Source organism: Heptranchias perlo, chromosome 10 (genome assembly GCF_035084215.1).
Source record: "Heptranchias perlo isolate sHepPer1 chromosome 10, sHepPer1.hap1, whole genome shotgun sequence".
NCBI classification, from domain to species: Eukaryota; Metazoa; Chordata; class Chondrichthyes; order Hexanchiformes; family Hexanchidae; genus Heptranchias; species Heptranchias perlo.
The window spans coordinates 55,273,725-55,292,202 of record NC_090334.1 but is presented as its reverse complement, the minus strand read 5'-3'; the positions used below and the strand labels follow the sequence as shown (position 1 = coordinate 55,292,202).

The window sequence follows — 18,478 nt, the reverse complement described above, 5'->3', positions numbered from 1 at the left end:
AATATTCTCCTTAATCAATACTGCCGCCCCCCCCCCCCCCTTTCTTTCCTTCCCTATCTTTCCTGAGCACCTTGTATCGAGGAATATTTGGTACCCAGTCCTGCCCTTTTTTGAGCCAGGTCTCCGCTATCGCCACAGCATCATATTCCCATGTGGCTAATTGCGCCTGCAGCTCACCAACCTTGTTTACTACGCTTTGTGCATTTACACGCATGCACTGTAAACCTATTTTAGACCTTCTTGTATTCTCTCTTAATCTGATCCCACCTAATACCGTATTATTTCTTACTCTACTGCTAACTGTCTCTCCCAATCCTTTGTGCACGTGTTTCTCCTTTCCGATGCTACATCCCTGCCAAATTAGTTTAAACCTCCCCCACAGCACTATCGAACCTCCCCGCAAGGACATTGGTCCCAGCTCTGTTGAGGTGCAACCCATCTGGCCTGTACAGGTCCCACTTCTCCCAGAACTGGTTCTAAAGCCCTCCCTCCTGCACCATCTCTCCAGCCACACGTTCATCTGCTCTATCCTATTTCTATACTCACTAGTGCGTGGCATTGGGAGTAATCTGGAGTCTTTGAGATCCTGCTTATTAATTTCTTTCCTAAATCCTTAAAATCTTCCTGCAGGACCTCATCCTTCTTTCTACCTATGTCGTTGGTACCGATATGGACCACGACCTCTGGCTGTTCACACTCCCTCTTCAGAATGTAAGCCGCTCAATGACATCCTTGACCCTGGCACCAGGGAGGCAACATACCATCCTGGACTTGCGTATGTGGCCGCAGAAATGCTTTTCTGTTCCCCTAATTATTGAATCCCCTATCACTATTGCTCTCCTGATCTTTCTCCTCCCCTCCTGTACAGCTGAGCCACCCATGGTGCTGTGGATTTGGCTGTGGCTGCATTCCCCAGAGGAACCCTCTCCCTCACGAATACTGGTTAGAGAGTAAGATGCACTCAGGGGACTCCTGCACTACCTGTTTGGTCCTCCTTGTCTGCCTGGCGGTCACCCAGTCCTCCTCTGCCTGCACTCTCTTAAGCTGCAGGGTGACCACCTCCAGAAAAGTGCTATCCATGAAACTCTCGGCCTCGCAGATGCACTGCAATGATGCCAGCTGCTGCTCAAGCTCCGAAATCCGAAGCTCGAGTTCCTCCACCTGGTGACACTTTCTGCACCTTTGGTTGTCCAGGATGCAGGAGGCGTCCCGAAGTTCCCACATGGCACAGGCCGTGCATTCGACAGATCTGAGCTGCCCTGCCATTCCTCTTATTTATTAGATTACTAATTAAACTTAACAGATATCCTATACAAATTAAAGTGCAAGTGGTTTTAATTGATATAAACTGGAGCTAAATGGTATTCATTATATTGCAACACTTGGGTAATTCATATTTTATTTGATGTGTAAAAATATCTCAACCCATGTTCCTCTAATACAGGCAGAGACAACCAATGAAAGGAGAGCTCCCTCGTCCTATGTCGGGAAGCTGTGCAGCTTGTCTGAATGGAGTCATGTACATTTTTGGAGGATATGATGATCTAGGATATAGTAATGAAGTAGGTCATCTATCGTAAATGTTTTTATTGTACTGTTTATCATGTTTTCTACTTTGCTGAAACAGTTAGGAAATGGAGAGCTACTTTTGCAAAATGTGTTCTGTCTTATCTTCGGTAAACAGAGCACAGCACGATGATGCTGAATGTTCGAACACCAACACGAAATGCCAAGGAGTGATGGAATTTAGGCTTTAATATTCCACTCCTCAACCCTGCTGATTTTTATTTGAGCTGTGTTGTGGAGCTACATTCTAAAAGGGAGATTTTTAAACAAAACTTTTTCTCCTGCCTCTTAGCTCCTCTCCTGAAGGTGCTGACTCATGCTTGGATACCTTTTCCGAAAGCATCAGCAGTTCTATGGTAGCTTGCCAAATGTCGATTCTTCATGCGTGAACCTGGACGGTCATTGAACGCAGGCTGCTTAACCATGATCTAGAGATCCATTTATATGTACTTTCCAGCAGTAACCACTGGATATTGATCAGGAGCAGGAACCTTTGTGAATTTATTTTCTCCCCTCTCTAGTCCAGCATTTCTGAAACCAATTGTAGCACCTATGCTATTCTCCTGACTGAAATTGGCCAACTCGGCGTGGACCAGGGATCAACCCTACAATGTTTCTAATCTATATGGGTTAGCATCATATCAGGTGGCATATTTTCCCAGAAAAGGGGGGATTTTTTGAAATGTTAAAAAAAATTCAGTGCCTATTGTAATGAAAATTTAGTAAAATGCAATACATATTTATATGCACATAGTTACAGTAATTTTGACTGCTTTGAAGGTACAAGCTTTTAACTTCCCCTAATTTCTTTTCCCCTTCATTGATTTTTGCCCTTTATTTCCCCCATGTACTTCTTTTCTGAGACGGTAAGGAGGAAGCCTGCTGCTGGACTACTCTGTATCTGATTTGCTCTATTCACCCATTGGGAAAGGCTTGGCCTTTGCTTCCTGTAATAGTGCAACTGGGATGGGAATTAAATAAGTTAGGTCAAATATATGTGTGATCAAAAGTTACCTTGAGCTTCTCATAATAAAAATTGTTCTGTTTTTGATTTAGTTAAATGAACCATTTGAAAGAAGCAAAATTATATAAACCATAGGAAGCTCCTATTACATTTCTAAAGGTTAGGAGATTATGTATAACCTTTTATTTTACAAAACAATTTTCAATAAGATTTACCTTTTCATAACTAAAAGGAATTAATAAAGTCAATCATTCCTGCCTGTCATCCACAATTTCCAAACTAAAAGGGTAGGCAGTTGACCTGTTACAGGTTTTCTGCCTGCATTCAGTGTCCCCAGGAGGGATGCAGTTCTAATTCTTCTGCTTTTCCTCTACTTTTCTCACACATAATGCCTCAATTAGCTGGCTATCCAGCTTAGAGTGGGAACTCTCAATGAAGTAGTTGCATGTTCTGATGCTAGGTAAGTCTGCGCACTAATGTGATCCACTACAACACTGTCCATTTTTGTAAGCTTTTAGATGTGACACTTGAAAGGAAATGACTTAATTTCAGTTTTTATGGCTAATTTATCGAAGTATCTTTTCGTAAGAGGATATGGGTAGTAAATTATCCATGCTTTTCTACTTAGAATGAAATTATAGATAATGCAGACAAGAGTACTAATTTTTTTTAAACATTTGAAACAGCTGTATTGTGTTAATTTGCAAGTAAAGGATGACATGTTTACTTGGAAGAAGCTCAGTAATTACCAAGGAAATCCTCCTACTCCAAGAGATAAACTTTCTTGCTGGGTATATAAAGACAGGTAAGTCACTAAACTTTATTAACACAGTTGATATCCTAATCTTTTTCAATAAATTTACTTCCTAGTATTATAATGTGCATGTTCGTAATAGAATATTGAAGTCCCAAATACCCCAAGATACTGTATGCACGCATTGAGGAATAAATATTGGTCGGGATATTGGGGGAACTCCTTTGCTCCTCTATCAATAGTTCCATGGGATTGTACGCATCCACCTGAGAGGGCAGACAGGACCTCTGTTTAATGTCTCATCCAAAAGACGGCAACTCCTACTGTGCAGCACTCCCTCAGTACTGGATAGAATGTCCACCCAGATTATGTACTCGAGTATCTGGAGTGGGACTTGAACCTTCTGACTCAGAGGTGAGAGTGTTACTGCTGAGCCATGGGTGACACCATATAGGACAGCTAGATTTGTAATAGAATTAACCCTTTAACCTGCTGAACAAATTTTGTACCTTTTTGTTCTTAGTGCTATACAAGTTATAATGTACAATGCTTTTGTTAAATTAATTTTTCATTTTTCACTGAACTTTTTTATGTCACTAATTGAAAAATATTCAGAATTCTTAATCATCTTCAAAATTAATATTTGTCAAAAATGGTTTGTCATTTTTGTCTTGAATGGAACTTGGTGTGGCGTAAGAAATAGCTACTAATGTAAATTGTTCCTGCATTTCAAAAAGTGACTTTAATTTCTGACAGATTGATATATTTTGGCGGCTATGGATGCAAGAAAATCAGCGAATTAAACGATTCATTTGATGTGAATGAAGCATCCTGGGTAAGATCCTGTCAATTTAATTATAAATTTTCTCTATTTGGTATTTCATTTCCATTTCTGGGGAATTATTATTAACCAATAGAAATTGCTGACTAGCCATGTGTAGCTATGGTGACACATGTTTTAGCCATATGCATTAATTTTAGTAGGAAATGCCTTGTACTGCAGATGTATATTTACTTAACAAACATCTACCACCATTCAGTGCAAAACTTTGCAGTATTTCTCTTTGATCCAAGTTTGGAATTCATCAGACACAGCACATCTTAGCGCAGCTTCCAGGTTTTTTGTCCAACAGTTGCAAATGGTACTTTTGACTTTATCATCAGAGTGATTCTGAGAATATTGACTTGCACAATGAGATGCACTAGACCCACTCATGTTTTCCATCTGGAACGTGGTTGGAAGATGCTTGCCCTTTGCCATGATGTGCCCTGTTGGAGATGCTTGCTATTGATTGGGCTTGCGTTCTTCTGCTGTTATAAGCACAGGTAAAGCATGTTGGGGAAAGCCCAAATCATAACAAGAACCATTTCAGATAGTTCACAATCTGTACTACACTTCCACTAAATGTTGTTTGACATAAAATAATTTGGTAGTAGTTTGTAACCTGAATAGGTTCTGTAATATACATGAAAGATAATAGAAAGAGATATAATTGCCTACTTCAGTCTTAGAGTATCAAAGGGATTTCACCCAGCTTTTTTTAAAAAAAGTTTATGGATTGGTTTGCAGTTTGTGGACCATCTGACGAGGACCTTGTTGCAATTCAGGCTTTTACCCCAAACTCTTTATTTGTGGTGTGTGCAACAACAAAGTTTTTATAGGTATACCAGTAGCTTCTACAATCTAAAACTTGACATTCCTATGGGTGAGTTTTAAGTTAAAATCGGTACACAAGGTGTCATCTTTCCACAAGTCAAGCTGTCAGGTAACATGGTTTAGATTTGCTCACTGGTGCTAGATGTACTGTCTAAAATAATTGTATTTCTTATAATTTTGAGACAGTGGGAGTTATTAGTATATCTTTAGTGCTAATTGCACCTATAATGTTAGAATGGTTTCACTGAGCACAGCAGGGACTCCTAGCTGAACTGGCCATTTATATGCTGTGGTGATGGCAGGGGTGAGGGAGGTGAAGCTTTTGATTCAGGTAGTAGATTTGATTGGTAGCTCAACTAGCTAATCCTCAACACCAAACTGAGGGAGGATTTAGAGGCCAAAACTGTGACTTCCTCTCTGCCTGGAAAAGAAGGCAGTTTGAAGTGAGTTTAAGTAGGAAACAGTCGGAGAGGGAGAAAATGCTCTTTCTAAGGTTAGTGCCTGCTAGTTTCAGTCTGTAAAGTGAATTTTGCTTGTTAACAGGGGCAGAGTGGCATACTTCGTTATTTTCCATGTTATGAGGAGTAATAGGATATAGATTGAATTTCACTGAAAACGTTACACAAAATACAGGACTGAAAAGAATAAAGTAAACCAGTTTATCAGTCTACCTTCTGGAAGATAGGAGAATTGCATATGGGGACACTTGTGTGCATTGGATATTGTGATATCACATGGGTCCTTATTGTTGCGGCTCTCAGGACACACTATTGTATGACTAGTTATTGGGCAGTAAAAGTATCCACCTGATCATACAGAATGCATGGTCTGCTTACAGGAATGTCTGTGATGCTGAACCCACGAGAATATCTAGTGCAGACCTGAAATTTGTAACCATGTTCGACATTCTTAGATACAAGTAATGTTTAGGAATTCAATGTTTTTTTTTAAAAAAGTCTTTACCCTTTTAAATTTTTCTCCAAGGAAGAAGAGATGTTCTGGGGATGGAATTATGACATCCATGTCTTTGATCCCAGTATGAATGTTTGGTACCAGCCAGCAACTAAAGTATGTTGAAACTTGGGCTATAATAAAATTGCAGAATGACCAGATTTATACTCCAAATTTTATGCTACATAATCAATGAGTAAACTCAAATTTTCAAATAGTTACAAAAACTATATGTATTGCCCTATTGTAATTTTGATCTTATATGGTGTACCAATGTATAAATCACTGTTCTATGTTTGTAAAACTGTGTGCATGGAGGCATCTTTTTATATATAAATCACTTGCATGAGTTTTAAATTATTTTTGTATTACAACTATTTTCCTCATTTTTCAGTTTTTCTGGAGCAGTATTGTCCACCACAGGTGTGGCTACAGCGACATCATTTTAGTCACATGCACTAATTTTAGTAGAAAATGCCTTTATTTAGGTTTTAATTATCTTTCTTGTGATTACGACATACCTGAACATTTACTGTTTGATAGGGCATGCCACCTCGACCTCGAGCAGCCCATGCATGTGCCACACTGGGAAATAAAGGTTATTTATTTGGAGGAAGGATACTGGTGAGTTGCTCATCTGTTTTCTAACTGAACAGGTAAAATTATAAATATTGATGTCTTTATTGAGGCTATCTCGCAGGACATAGTGTAGTGAAAGGTTATCTTATGTAAGAAAATAACTTCAAAACTGTACGGGAAGAAGTAAGTGAATATTCTTAATTAAGAGTTCATTTTTGGAATCATGAATTAGTGTGTATTTATATATTTAATATTTCTGACTAAATGCCTGAAAGCCTTGTTAGTAGTGGGGGGAAATTCCTTTTTTCTTGGAAGAATGTTACAGTATTGATATGTTTCACAATGGAGTAACAAAACGTGGGCTTTAACTCTGATTACACATGCAGCATCTTGCTATTTTTATTTGGCTGGGCTGAACCCTTAAAAAAGTAAACGGGAAGAAAAGTACTTGTACACTTTCTGACCAGTTGCAGAGCAGCATTGGTAGAACTTTGAGAGTAGGGTGTCTGGTATTTGGCATAGGTCTTGTATAACAGTGGGGGAAGGAGGAGGAAATACTTGGTAATGAAGTGGGTTGTTACACCATCCTTTCACTCTTGTGATCTATGTCTGAATCCATCCTTTAAAGGATTAAATTGTTCACCCTCTCTGTTATCTGTGTGGTTTGGCCAGTTGCACCCCCAGTTGAGCTGTGGCCAGTTGACCCCAGTTGGCCAGTTGAACTTTGAACTAATGGGAGTCTAAAGGCACTAATTAGATGGTGCTGGAAAGAAATGTGATGTGATTAACAAAAAAACTGCATCTTTGTCTCATTTGTATCTTATTATTTATTGCTGTGGTAGGTGAATTGTGGTTTCTTTAAAATAGGGGAAGACTCTACAAGGTAGGCACTTCCGTTGATATGTAAAATATATCTGTTTAACATACACTTTTCCCTTGACTTTCAGGAAACGAGAATTAATGATTTGCACTGCTTAGACTTGGATACATGGACTTGGTCTGGAGAGTAAGTAGTTTTATTTTCTATATAATACGTAGATCAAGCACAAGCGGCAGAAAACCTTTTTTTTTCCTCCCTTGATCACTTTTGTTTCTATTATTGATACGTTAGGTACTTTAATTTTGATCTTAAAAATCTGATTATGCTCCCTTCATCTCCAAACCCACCAGTGGTTTGAAGCTTCATTGCCACAGGGAAATTCAGAATCTGCCCATGTATATTGTCTTGTCATCCCCCTTCCTTTATTTCATTTTATTCTGCTGTTTTTGATTTGTCTACATCAATCAAATCTGTGCTGTACCTGTGAATATAAAGAAGATCCCGATGCTATGTCCTCCTTCAGCCTATTGGAATGAGATTTAGTATGTTTTGCATTTCCTGAAGCACTAAATCATTGTTGGATATATTTGTAAGCCAACTGATACTAGAAGTAAGCTCCTTTATCATCACCCCAGATTGTTTGTTTACTGCCATCTGTTTAAATTAATTCTAGTGTACTGTATTTTAGAAAGGAAACAATTGAGTAGCATATACATCATTCTTCAACTTCATTACAGCAGAAACATATTGTAAAATTTTGGGGGATTAAGAAAGATAAGAAGGCTGTAACTTCAGCGGGAGTCTGCTGGAATGGACAGAAACCAGGCTGGGACCTGGCCAAGCAACCCAGCATCAAGGTTTCCTGAATGCCTATGTGGTGGCAAGTACTCCGAACATTGGAGTTGCTACACCCATGATGTGGAGATACCGGTGATGGACTGGGGTGGACAAATGTAAGGAGTCGCACAACACCAGGTTATAGTCAAACAGCTTTATTTGAAATCACAAGCTTTCGGAGCTTTGCTCCTTCGTCAGGTGAAGTGAAGAGTTGCATAAAGGCACAGCATATATAGTCAGAGAACAGTGCCTGGTGATTACAGATAATCTTTCTAACTGTCCTTTATCACACCTCGGCAGAGAGATAATCACAGCAATCAGGAGTGAATGGTGTTCTACCAGGTTAGTCAGGGAAACATTACATCCAAGAATACTGAGGTGGGGTCACAAGGGGTCAAATGTAGCAGATGCTGGGGTTTGTATTAAAAACATAACTTTTTAAAAAAAATTTTTTATCTTGTGTTCATGTCACGCTACATGTAACCCCACCTGACGTAGAGTCATCCAGACTCAAGTCGTAGTTGGCTTGTTCTCCATATACAGATGCGGCCGGACCTGCTGTGATTTCCAGCAAAAAAAAGTTATCTGTTTTTAATACAAACCCAGCGACGATGAAGGAGCGGCGATATATTTCCAAGTTGGGATGGTGTGTGACCTGGAGGGGAAAGTGCAGCTGGTGGTGTTCCCATGTGCCTGCTGCTCTTGTCCTTCTAGTTGGTAGAGGTCGCGGATTTGGGAGGTGCTGTCGAAGAAGCCTTGGCGAGTTGCTGCAGTGCATCCTGTGGATGGTACACTGCAGCCACAGCACGCCGGTGGTGAAGGGAGTGAATATTTAGGGTGGTGGATGGGGTGCCTATCAAGCGGGCTGCTTTATCTTGGATGGTGTCGAGCTTCTTGAGTGTTGTTGGAGCTGCACTCATCCAAGCAAGTGGAGCGTATTCCATCACACTCCTGACTTGTGCCTTGTAGATGGTGGAAAGGCTTTGGGGAGTCAGGAGGTGAGTCACTTGCCGCAGAATACCCAGCCTCTGACCTGCTCTTGTAGCCACAGTATTTATATGGCTGGTCCAGTTAAGTTTCTGGTCAATGGTGACCCCCAGGATGTTGATGGAGGGGGATTCGGTGATGGTAATGCCGTTGAATGTCATGGGGAGGTGGTTAAACACTCTCTTGTTGAAGATGGTCATTGCCTGGCACTTATCTGGCGCGAATGTTACTTGCCACTTATGAGCCCAAGCCTGGATGTTGTCCAGGTCTTGCTGCATGCAGGCTCGGACTGCTTCGTTATTTGAGGGGTTGCAAATGGAACTGAACACTGTGCAATCATCAGCGTACATCCCCATTTCTGACCTTATGATGGAGGGAAGGTCATTGATGAAGCAGTTGAATATGGTTGGGCCTAGGACACTGCCTTGAGGAACTCCTGCAGCAATGTCCTGGGGCTGAGCTGATTGGCCTCCAACAATATAGGCCGAGTCGACCCAGTCTCTCCTCATATGACAGTCCTGCCATCCCAGGGATCAGTCTGGTAAACCTTCGCTGCACTCCCTCTATGAAGAATATATCCTTTCTTGGGTAAGGAGACCAAAACTGCACACAATACTCCAGGTGTGGTCTCACCAAGGCCCTGTATAACTGCAGTAAGACATCCTTGCTCCTATACTCTCATCCTCTTGCAATGAAGGCCAACGTACCATTTGCTTTCCTAACTGCTTGCTGCACCTGCATGTTTGCTTTCAGTGACTGGTGTACAAAGACACTCGGGTCCCTTTGTACATCAACATTCCCCAATCTATCACCATTTAAATACTCTGCCTTTCTGTTTTTCCTTCCAAAGTGGATAACTTCACATTTATCCACATTATACTGCATCTGCCATGTATTTGCCCACTCACTCAACTTGTCTAAATTGCCTTTAACCCTTTTTGCATCCTCCTCACAACTCATGATCCCACCTAGTTTTGTGTCGTCAGCAAACTTGGAAATATTACATTTGGTTCCCTCATCCAAATCATTGATATATATTGTGAATAGCTGGGGCCCAAGCACTGATCCCTATGGTACCCCACTAGTCACTGCCTGCCACCCCGAAAAAGACCCATTTATTCCTACTGTTTCCTGTCTGTTAACCAATTTTCAATCCATTACATTACTGAAAGTAATTAATTGGCTGTGAAGCTCGTTGGGATGTCTTTTTGCAAAGTGTTCTCTAGAGTGCATTTGACAGATTGGAGCATCATCCTGTTTCAAATGAAAGAAACTACATATGTCATTTAAAATGAAGTTTCCAGATTATGACATTTTTCCTTTATGATTAAATATATTTAGAAGGTGTAATATCTAGAAGCCTTTGTTACCTAGACTTGACTATTCCAATGCTCTCCTGGCCAGCCTTCCACCCTCCGTAAACTTGAGCTCATCCAAAACTTTTTTGTCCATATCCTAACTCGCACCAAGTCCTGTTCACCCTTCACCCTATGCTCACTGACCTACAATAGCTTCCGGTCTGGCAACGCCTCGATTTTTAAAAATTTTCATCCTTGTTTTCAAATCCCTCCGTAGCCTCGCCCCTCCCGATCTGTGTAACCTCCTCCAGCCCTACAACCCTCCGAGATCTCTGCTCTTCCAATTCTGGCCTCTTGTGCGGGTATCTGGAGTGAGCCTCCATCAAAGTGATTGCTGAAGTGAGAAGGCATTCACAATTGTTAGATTGTAGTTTTTTTTTAATGGAGACTGAGATGCATAAATTACAGCAAATGTCATGTCTGGCATTAAGTTGAATAAAAGTCTATTATTCGAACAAGTGAAATACATGCTTATGCACTTCATCCTTTTTTAATTATCGGTATGGTTTCTGAATGAGGAGTACTTGGATATAAGATTGCATTTTTCCTACTTTTCTATGTTTTCTTAGAATTACTGTGAAAGGAGTACGTCCACAGGGTCGTTCATGGCACACTTTGACTCCTGTGACAGATGATCAGCTCTTCCTGTTTGGAGGACTAAGTGCAGAAAGTCAACCTCTTAGTAAGTGTATATATACAATTTCTTCTGTGTTCTATAGCTGATATTGCTGCAGGCAGACATTTTTTGGTTGCTAGATACATTTTCTTATTTCTCCAGTTTCTTTTGTCCTCTGAGGTACTGACTAGGAGTACAATTCCACAAGCAGTGACAGCCCACTTGAGCCCCAATCCGCCCTGACCTCATCAGCCTCTCCCCTCCCTCTCCCCCCCCCCCCCCCCCCCCCCCCCCCCCCACCCCCTCAAAATTCTCTAGTTTTCCCATCCCCTAACCTCTCATCCCTTTACCCAACCCCCAGTCGCGCTCTCCCTTCCTGGCTTCAACTCTGGAGCCTCCCATCGACCCCCGATTGTTCCCAACACACCAGTTGGTCCCAGGTCGCTGCAGCGGTTGTGGGTGGCATCATGGAGCGGGGAGGGGGCAATGCTGCGGTTGGAAATTTAAAGCGTGAAAACCTCTTGGGCTGCTAGCGACAATACTTGGTAAGTCCACACGCATTTGGAAGACTCACTGACACTGGGAGGCTTGAAAATCCTACTTGTCAGTCATTTTGAAGTCAGTTGCGATATGGCAGACCAGGAAGTCCATGGTAACGAGCTGTAACGAAAGATGTAAGGGATCATGTTTCAGTGTTGCGTGTTAGCACAGAGAAAGTGTCTTTGTTATTGATATTCCCAGAAGCATAGTAAAGCTTGTAGTTAATTGTGTTTATTTAACTGTTCAACAAATCAGCAGTTAGAGCCTAAGCAATTGTCTAATAGAGTTTATTCCTCTGCCTTTCCCAATTTGAGGAAGCCATATGCCAACATGACATATATTCAGTTGAAGTACAATAACAAGGATTCTCTGTTCAACCCCTGGGCTTGCTACATTTATCTAGATACTGGGCAAGACATAATCCTGGTTGCAGAGTGTACAGGCTTACTTATGGGAGTGGTCTGTGATGCTGAACCCAAGGAGAATGTATAAAAACCCTAAAATATAACTTTTTGGAAAGGCTTTGTTTAGTGCACAGAATTGGGAGCCCTATCTTCCAAGGGGCATTGATGAACTGGGACAAGTTCAAAGTGTTAAAAAGACTCTTGGACTGTACATTCTTGAAATCATATTCAGAGTTTAGCTACTTTCTGTTTGATAAAGGTAGATCTTTTTGAAGAATAGAGATGCATGGATAATGTAAATGTGAACAAGTTACATAACTTATGTTATGGTAGAACTAGAGAATATCGGGGCAGGTTTGTTTGGCCAAATGTCTTTTTCCTGTTCTTAAAATTTCTTTCCATGATACAAGAATAAAATTTAGGAGTTCTCAAGTTAGACGAGAGATGAGAAAAAAAAATGTCCTCTACTCACTCAGGAATAGTGTTTTTTGCTATATTGTTTTTTTTATTATTCGTTCATGGGATGTGGGCGTCGCTGGCAAGGCCATCATTTATTGCCCATCCCTAATTGCCCTTGAGAAGGTGGTGGTGAGCCGCCTTCTTGAACCGCTGCAGTCCGTGTGGTGAAGGTTCTCCCAGAGTGCTGTTAGGAAGGGAGTTCCAGGATTTTGACCCAGCGACGATGAAGGAACGGCGATATATTTCCAAGTCGGGATGGTGTGTGCAGGTGGTGTTGTTCCTATGTGCCTGCTGCTCTTGTCCTTCTAGGTGGTAGAGGTTGCGGTTTTGGGAGGTGCTGTCGGAGAAGCCTTGGCGAGTTGCTGCAGTGCATCCTGTGGATGGTACACACTGCAGCCACTGAGCGCCGGTGGTGAAGGGAGTGAATGTTTAGGGTGGTGGATGGGGTGCCAATGAAGCGGGCTGCTTTGTCCTGGATGGTGTCATGCTCCTTGAGTGTTGTTGGAGCTGCACTCATCCAAGCAAGTGGAGAGTATTCCATCACACTCCTGACTTGTGCCTTGTAGATGGTGGAAAGGCTTTGGGGGGTCAGGAGGTGAGTCACTCGCTGCAGAATACCCAGCCTATGACCTGCTCATGTAGCCACAGTATTTATATCGCTGGTTCAGTTAAGTTTCTGGTCAATGGTGACCCTCAGGATGTTGATGGTGGGGGATTTGGCAATGGATGTTGTCCAGGTCTTGCTGCATGCGGGCACGGACTGCTTCATTATCTGAGGGGTTGCGAATGGAACTGAACACTGTGCAATCATCAGCGAACATCCCCATTTCTGACCTTATGGAGGGAAGGTCATTGATGAAGCAGCTGAAGATGGTTGGGCCTAGGACAGTGCCCTGAGGAACTCCTACAGCAATGTCCTGGGGCTGAGATGATTTGGCCTCCAACAACCACTACCATCTTCCTTTGTGCTATGTATGACTTCAGCAACTGGAAAGTTTTCCCCTTAATTCTCATTGACTTCAATTTTACTGGGGCTCCTTGCTGTCACACTCTGTCAAATGCTGTCTTGATGTCAAGTGCAGTTACTCTCACCTCACCTCTGGAATTCAGCTCTTTTGTCCATATTTGGACCAAGGCTGTAATGAGGTCTGGAGCCGAGCGGTCCTTGCGGAACCCAAACTGAGCATCGGTGAGCAGGTTATTGGTGAGTAAGTGCTGCTTGATGGAACGTGTCGTCGGCAGTGCTATCACTTTACTGTGGTTGAGAGTAGACTGATGGGGCGGTAATTGGCCGGATTGGATTTGTCCTGCTTTTTGTGGACAGGACATACCTGGGCAATTTTCCACATTGTCGTGTAGATGCCAGTGATGTAGCTGTACTGGAACAGCTTGGCTAGAGGCGCAGCTAGTTCTGAAGCACAAGTCTTCAGCACTACAGCTGGGATGTTATCGGGGCCCATAGCCGTTGCTGTATCCAGTGCACTCAGCCGTTTCTTGATATCACATGGTGTGAATTGAATTGGCTGAAGACTGGCTTCTGTAATGGTGGGGATATCTGGAGGAGGCCGAGATGGATCATCTACTCGGCACTTCTGGCTGAAGATGGTTAATTCTTAAGCTGCTGCATAAATATCTGTTTAAGGATGGGGAAGAAGATTACAAGGATATGGACCAACAGATAACGTATGGAACATAATGGTCCCAGTTTTGGAACCATGGATTCTTTAAAATGTAGCTGGTCAGGATTTAATAACTTAGGTTATAACATGGTTCTGATATTTGGGTTTGTTCAGTAATCCTTGGAATTAGGCAGAAGCCTTCTAGAGTTTTACTTTAAAATTGACACCTTCTTTGGAATTAAATGGGCTGGATAGGGTCCATTTTAGGATAAATTGCAAATGGTCAGTGGAGAGAGCAGACTTGATGGGCATGTGTTGTTTTCTTGTTCTGTACATGTTCTTGACTCCTCCAGGAAAGAATGGTTTTATAGGTTATTACTAGCTGTGAGATTTCTTGTGTATTGATGCTGATTTAATAGCATTTTGCTTATTTCTGAAGTGTATTTTGTAAACTTTGCACCTTGTTCTAAGCTTTTCCAAATGTATCACTGTTCTCCAGTAACCCTGTTGATCTTATTCTTTTTACTGTTGAGTGTTAACTGGTAGAGAAATTATTCCCTAAAAAAAATATATAATTTAAGCTTTTAAAGAGTGGATCTATGGATATAGTCTCGCATCCTTCAAACGAGATGCTCTTCTAGTCGAAAGCTATGACCGCTAGTTTCAGTCTTACAAGTCAGGAGTTCCTCTGTTTTCCCTGGTTACATTTCTTGCCTTGTATATTGTATGTAAAGTCTACTTCTTAGTTAAACAATAACCGTTACAACTAGATGTAGGTAATCCATCTTTTTTCCAGTTACTGTTGTAAATTGTTAATAGTAAGGGTGACCTCAGATTTATTGATGAAAATTAACTTTTATATCAGGAATATTGTGTCTGTCTCTTCCAGGTGATGCATGGATATACAGTGTTGGAGCTACTGAGTGGAGGCAACTAGAGCACTGTCCTAAGAATAGACCCAGGTATAAACAAGGCAGTAAGAGTTTCTGCTGAAGAATGCAACATTGTTTGTAGTGCACATAAACAAACAATATTCAGTAACTTTTATTATTTAATAGGATTTTCTCAGATTTAGCCATATTTCAATATTTAGGCAGTGGACAGGTACAAGAAGACTATGAAGGTAAAATTTATGTCAATTTTTGTATGTAGTAACAAGTGGGCAATTTTGGTTTATATCATTGAGCCTATGAAGAATTTCTAATACTAAATGTGCATTGACCAGTTCTAATTGAGTACAAACTCATTAGTTATTTTTTTAAAAATTAGTTATTGTAATTCCTAATTTAAAATCAATCTATCTTGGGAAAAACAAAAGGGCGGAGATATCGATAATTGCAAAACAACAAAGCTAATTAGAGCACTAATGTGTGGTATGCATTTTAGCTTGCATCTGCAATTACTTGCAGGCCAAGTTCCCAATCTCTTCTGCGCAATGATGGGATGTGATCAAGAAAGGCTTGGTGCTTCCCCACAGGGAAGATGGGGAAATTGGAAGGTTTTACCAACAGCTGCTCTTCAACAATTTACAAAAGTCAGTCTAGGGTATGTTGCCAGAGGAGAAAGTCAGTTGCTAGCTGGTATAATATGTGGTGCAAGGAAACCAGCAGTATACTACTCCAAGTAATGCACTCAACTTTTAGTTGAGAGTGCTATTTCATTAATCCTATGAAATTAAACTGCAAGTTTACCAAAAAAATCATTTATTTTGGGGATATAAAATGATGTAGAAAAAAGCAAAAAAAAAATGTAAATGCAAATTTTAAACTTTGTCGTGTGCTACTTGAATTAATTGAGGCAAAATTACAACAAAGACGTTTCGCTGTATGGAACCATAATAAAATGAATTTATGGTTTTCTAAATTTTTAAGAGGGTGAAAAAAGGATGAGGGGAGATGATCATTGCTCCTTTTGAGTGCTAGACTAATACCAGATAGTCTTTTTAGAAAAAAATAAGACTACAACAACTGCAAAGTAAGATGAGCATATTCTAGTGATTTCAAATCTATTTTGAATCTTTATCCTCCAGTCTTTTTTTTTCTTTGAATTAATTTGGTTTAATTTCAATTTCTATAATTCACAGGTTTATTTTCAGTTGGGACTGATCAATTCATCATTATTTAGACTAATTCACTTTGTGTATAATTAACAAATTCCTAGTTGTGGAACTGTATTAGAGGATCAGGATGCAGGTTACTTTTCTTTTGTGTCTTGCTTACAAGCACACCATGCTAGTGTGAGGAAATGATGGGTAGATGCTTCCCACAGTGGAAGAGAAAATCTGAGGGAGAGTTGTCACCAAGCTACTCTTGCACACCTAGCAATTTTCTCATGGGAACGTTGGTTAAGACCTTGAACAAGTTGCCAGATTGCCCCCTCAGCTACAGGCTGTGCATGGCTCAAGCTTGGGGCAACCGCTGGAACAAATAGAGGAATATCTGCAAAATTTGCATTTTGTTTTGAATAGATGGCTATTTTTATTTTCTAGTTATCCATTTATTAACCCATTAATCTGGTTTGTCTAATTTTAAAACACTTAATCAGATAATAAATAAATTGAAGCATATTTGTTACATCAGAAATTTATTTTCTAAAGTAGGGAAACTTGAAATGATCCAAATCTCCTCTTCATACATAAAAAGTAGCATTACATCATAATTCCTAAATGTTCAAACAACATCTGCTTGGTTCATTTACAAAACAGATATGCAAAGAACCAACAATGTATGGGACCATGCATCTGCAAACATTGTGTACTTAAGCACTAACCTCTTGTATCAATTTAGAAATTTATTTTTGGAATTTTTTTATTGAATATGAGAGATATGATGCTATTTGGCCTTTAACTCTATAGAACAAAAGAAATGTAGCATTGCTACCAGAACTGCTTTTTTCATCTCCCGACCACATTCTAAAAGTGGAGATTTAGGTTAGACAGCATGAGCTGCTTTAGCACTGAAGAAGATGATATAGTTTTGTAGTTGGCCACATAACTAGTGAAATACTTGTTAAAATTTGCTACATGATATTAACTGCTACTATAGAAATTTAGATCATGAAGATTTTTCAGTGCTTTATGAAATTGAAAGCTATTCATCAGAGAGCTTAAAAATGTAATCAACTTGGTAACCAGTTACAAATCTACCTCATCTTTTGAGTTAGGAGCAGCAAAAATGGTTTTGGAGATTTTCAATATGTCACCAGAAACATTAAAGGGGGCCAAAGTTACCGTACGTGATTGTAATGAGTATTAATGTATTGTAAATAATTATAAAACTTAGATACATTAAATAGTGGGCCTGAGTTTGCAACTGAATTTCTTCATAATAACTCCCTAATGGCAAAAAGTTGTCTTTTATTTGTTTTATTATTGACTTACAGCCTGAAATGTCTATTAATGCAAATATGGGAGAATATGCCTGTTTTCCTGTGTAATGATCCACTAATAAAATTGTGGGAATAGGCATATTTGAAATGTGCAGTTTCTGAGAATACAATTTCATTAGCAGTTCATTTTGGCTTTTTTAACAAAAAAAAGCATTCTCCCATTTTTCATTCAGAGGAATTTCATCCCCTTAATTGCTTAATGATACAGCAGATTATCATGCCTAAAAAGTCCAAATGTTTGGCACTGGTACAAAATGCATATTTTAAACTAATATGCAAGTATTAAAAGTCAAACTTATCTTTCCCTGAAAAAAATTGCACTAATTAAATGTTTGCAGATTGGACTCTTAAATTATAATAACACTTGTATATATTTCTGCAGTTTGAATGGTTTCTATAACTATTAATGCTGTTGTAAATTCAACCCTAGCATGTTTCACTTTGTAATTAAAATTTCTGTATGTGATGTACTTAATGAGTATTTTTACATTGTGGTTTGGCTCTATTTAAAATTCCCGTCTTCGTTATAAATATATATATCTATTATTATATGAATAAATAATTGAAACATTCTGTAATAGAATTTATACTAGGTACAGCAGTGACATTTTGCACCGTTTTAGATTAGCAGCTACCAAGCGTAATAGAGCACTGTTACAGTCTGTACAAAAAAAAAGCGTCAGGTTGCAAGCTAGGATTTCAACAAGTTCGAGTCAGGAAAGTCTACTCCATGTTCTACGGTGAAGCAGACCAGGCAGGAGTTTACCAACAGCAAGTCATGAGACAAAGGTTTTGATGAGGTGAGGAAAGCAAAGGCAGATGCAGAGTGCAGGGCAAGGAAATGTAGACTGCTTCTTAGTTCAATACAAGGTGGGAAAAATTATTATAGTAATACTGTGAAGTTAAAGTAGGGTGATTATTGTAGCAGATCAGTTAAGAGTGCAATACATGATTTCAGATTATGTTACTTAGTTATATTG

General features: G+C 40.0%; 1 protein-coding gene across 6 annotated transcripts in view; it reads left to right on the top strand.

Moving 5' to 3' along the window:
* LOC137326582 (kelch domain-containing protein 1) overlaps nt 1-18,478 on the top strand; it is a 52,252-nt gene that overhangs the window by 18,907 nt on the left and 14,867 nt on the right. For 5 of the 6 annotated variants that reach the window (XM_067991831.1, XM_067991835.1, XM_067991837.1 and 2 more), the window contains 8 exons: nt 1,445-1,562; nt 3,217-3,335; nt 4,041-4,119; nt 5,926-6,009; nt 6,436-6,516; nt 7,419-7,477; nt 11,043-11,155; nt 15,001-15,073. In XM_067991831.1, coding sequence (XP_067847932.1) covers nt 1,445-1,562; nt 3,217-3,335; nt 4,041-4,119; nt 5,926-6,009; nt 6,436-6,516; nt 7,419-7,477; nt 11,043-11,155; nt 15,001-15,073 — 726 coding nt within the window. The remainder of the gene's footprint in view (nt 1-1,444; nt 1,563-3,216; nt 3,336-4,040; nt 4,120-5,925; nt 6,010-6,435; nt 6,517-7,418; nt 7,478-11,042; nt 11,156-15,000; nt 15,074-18,478) is intronic. The other variant, XM_067991832.1, reaches the window with a different exon arrangement.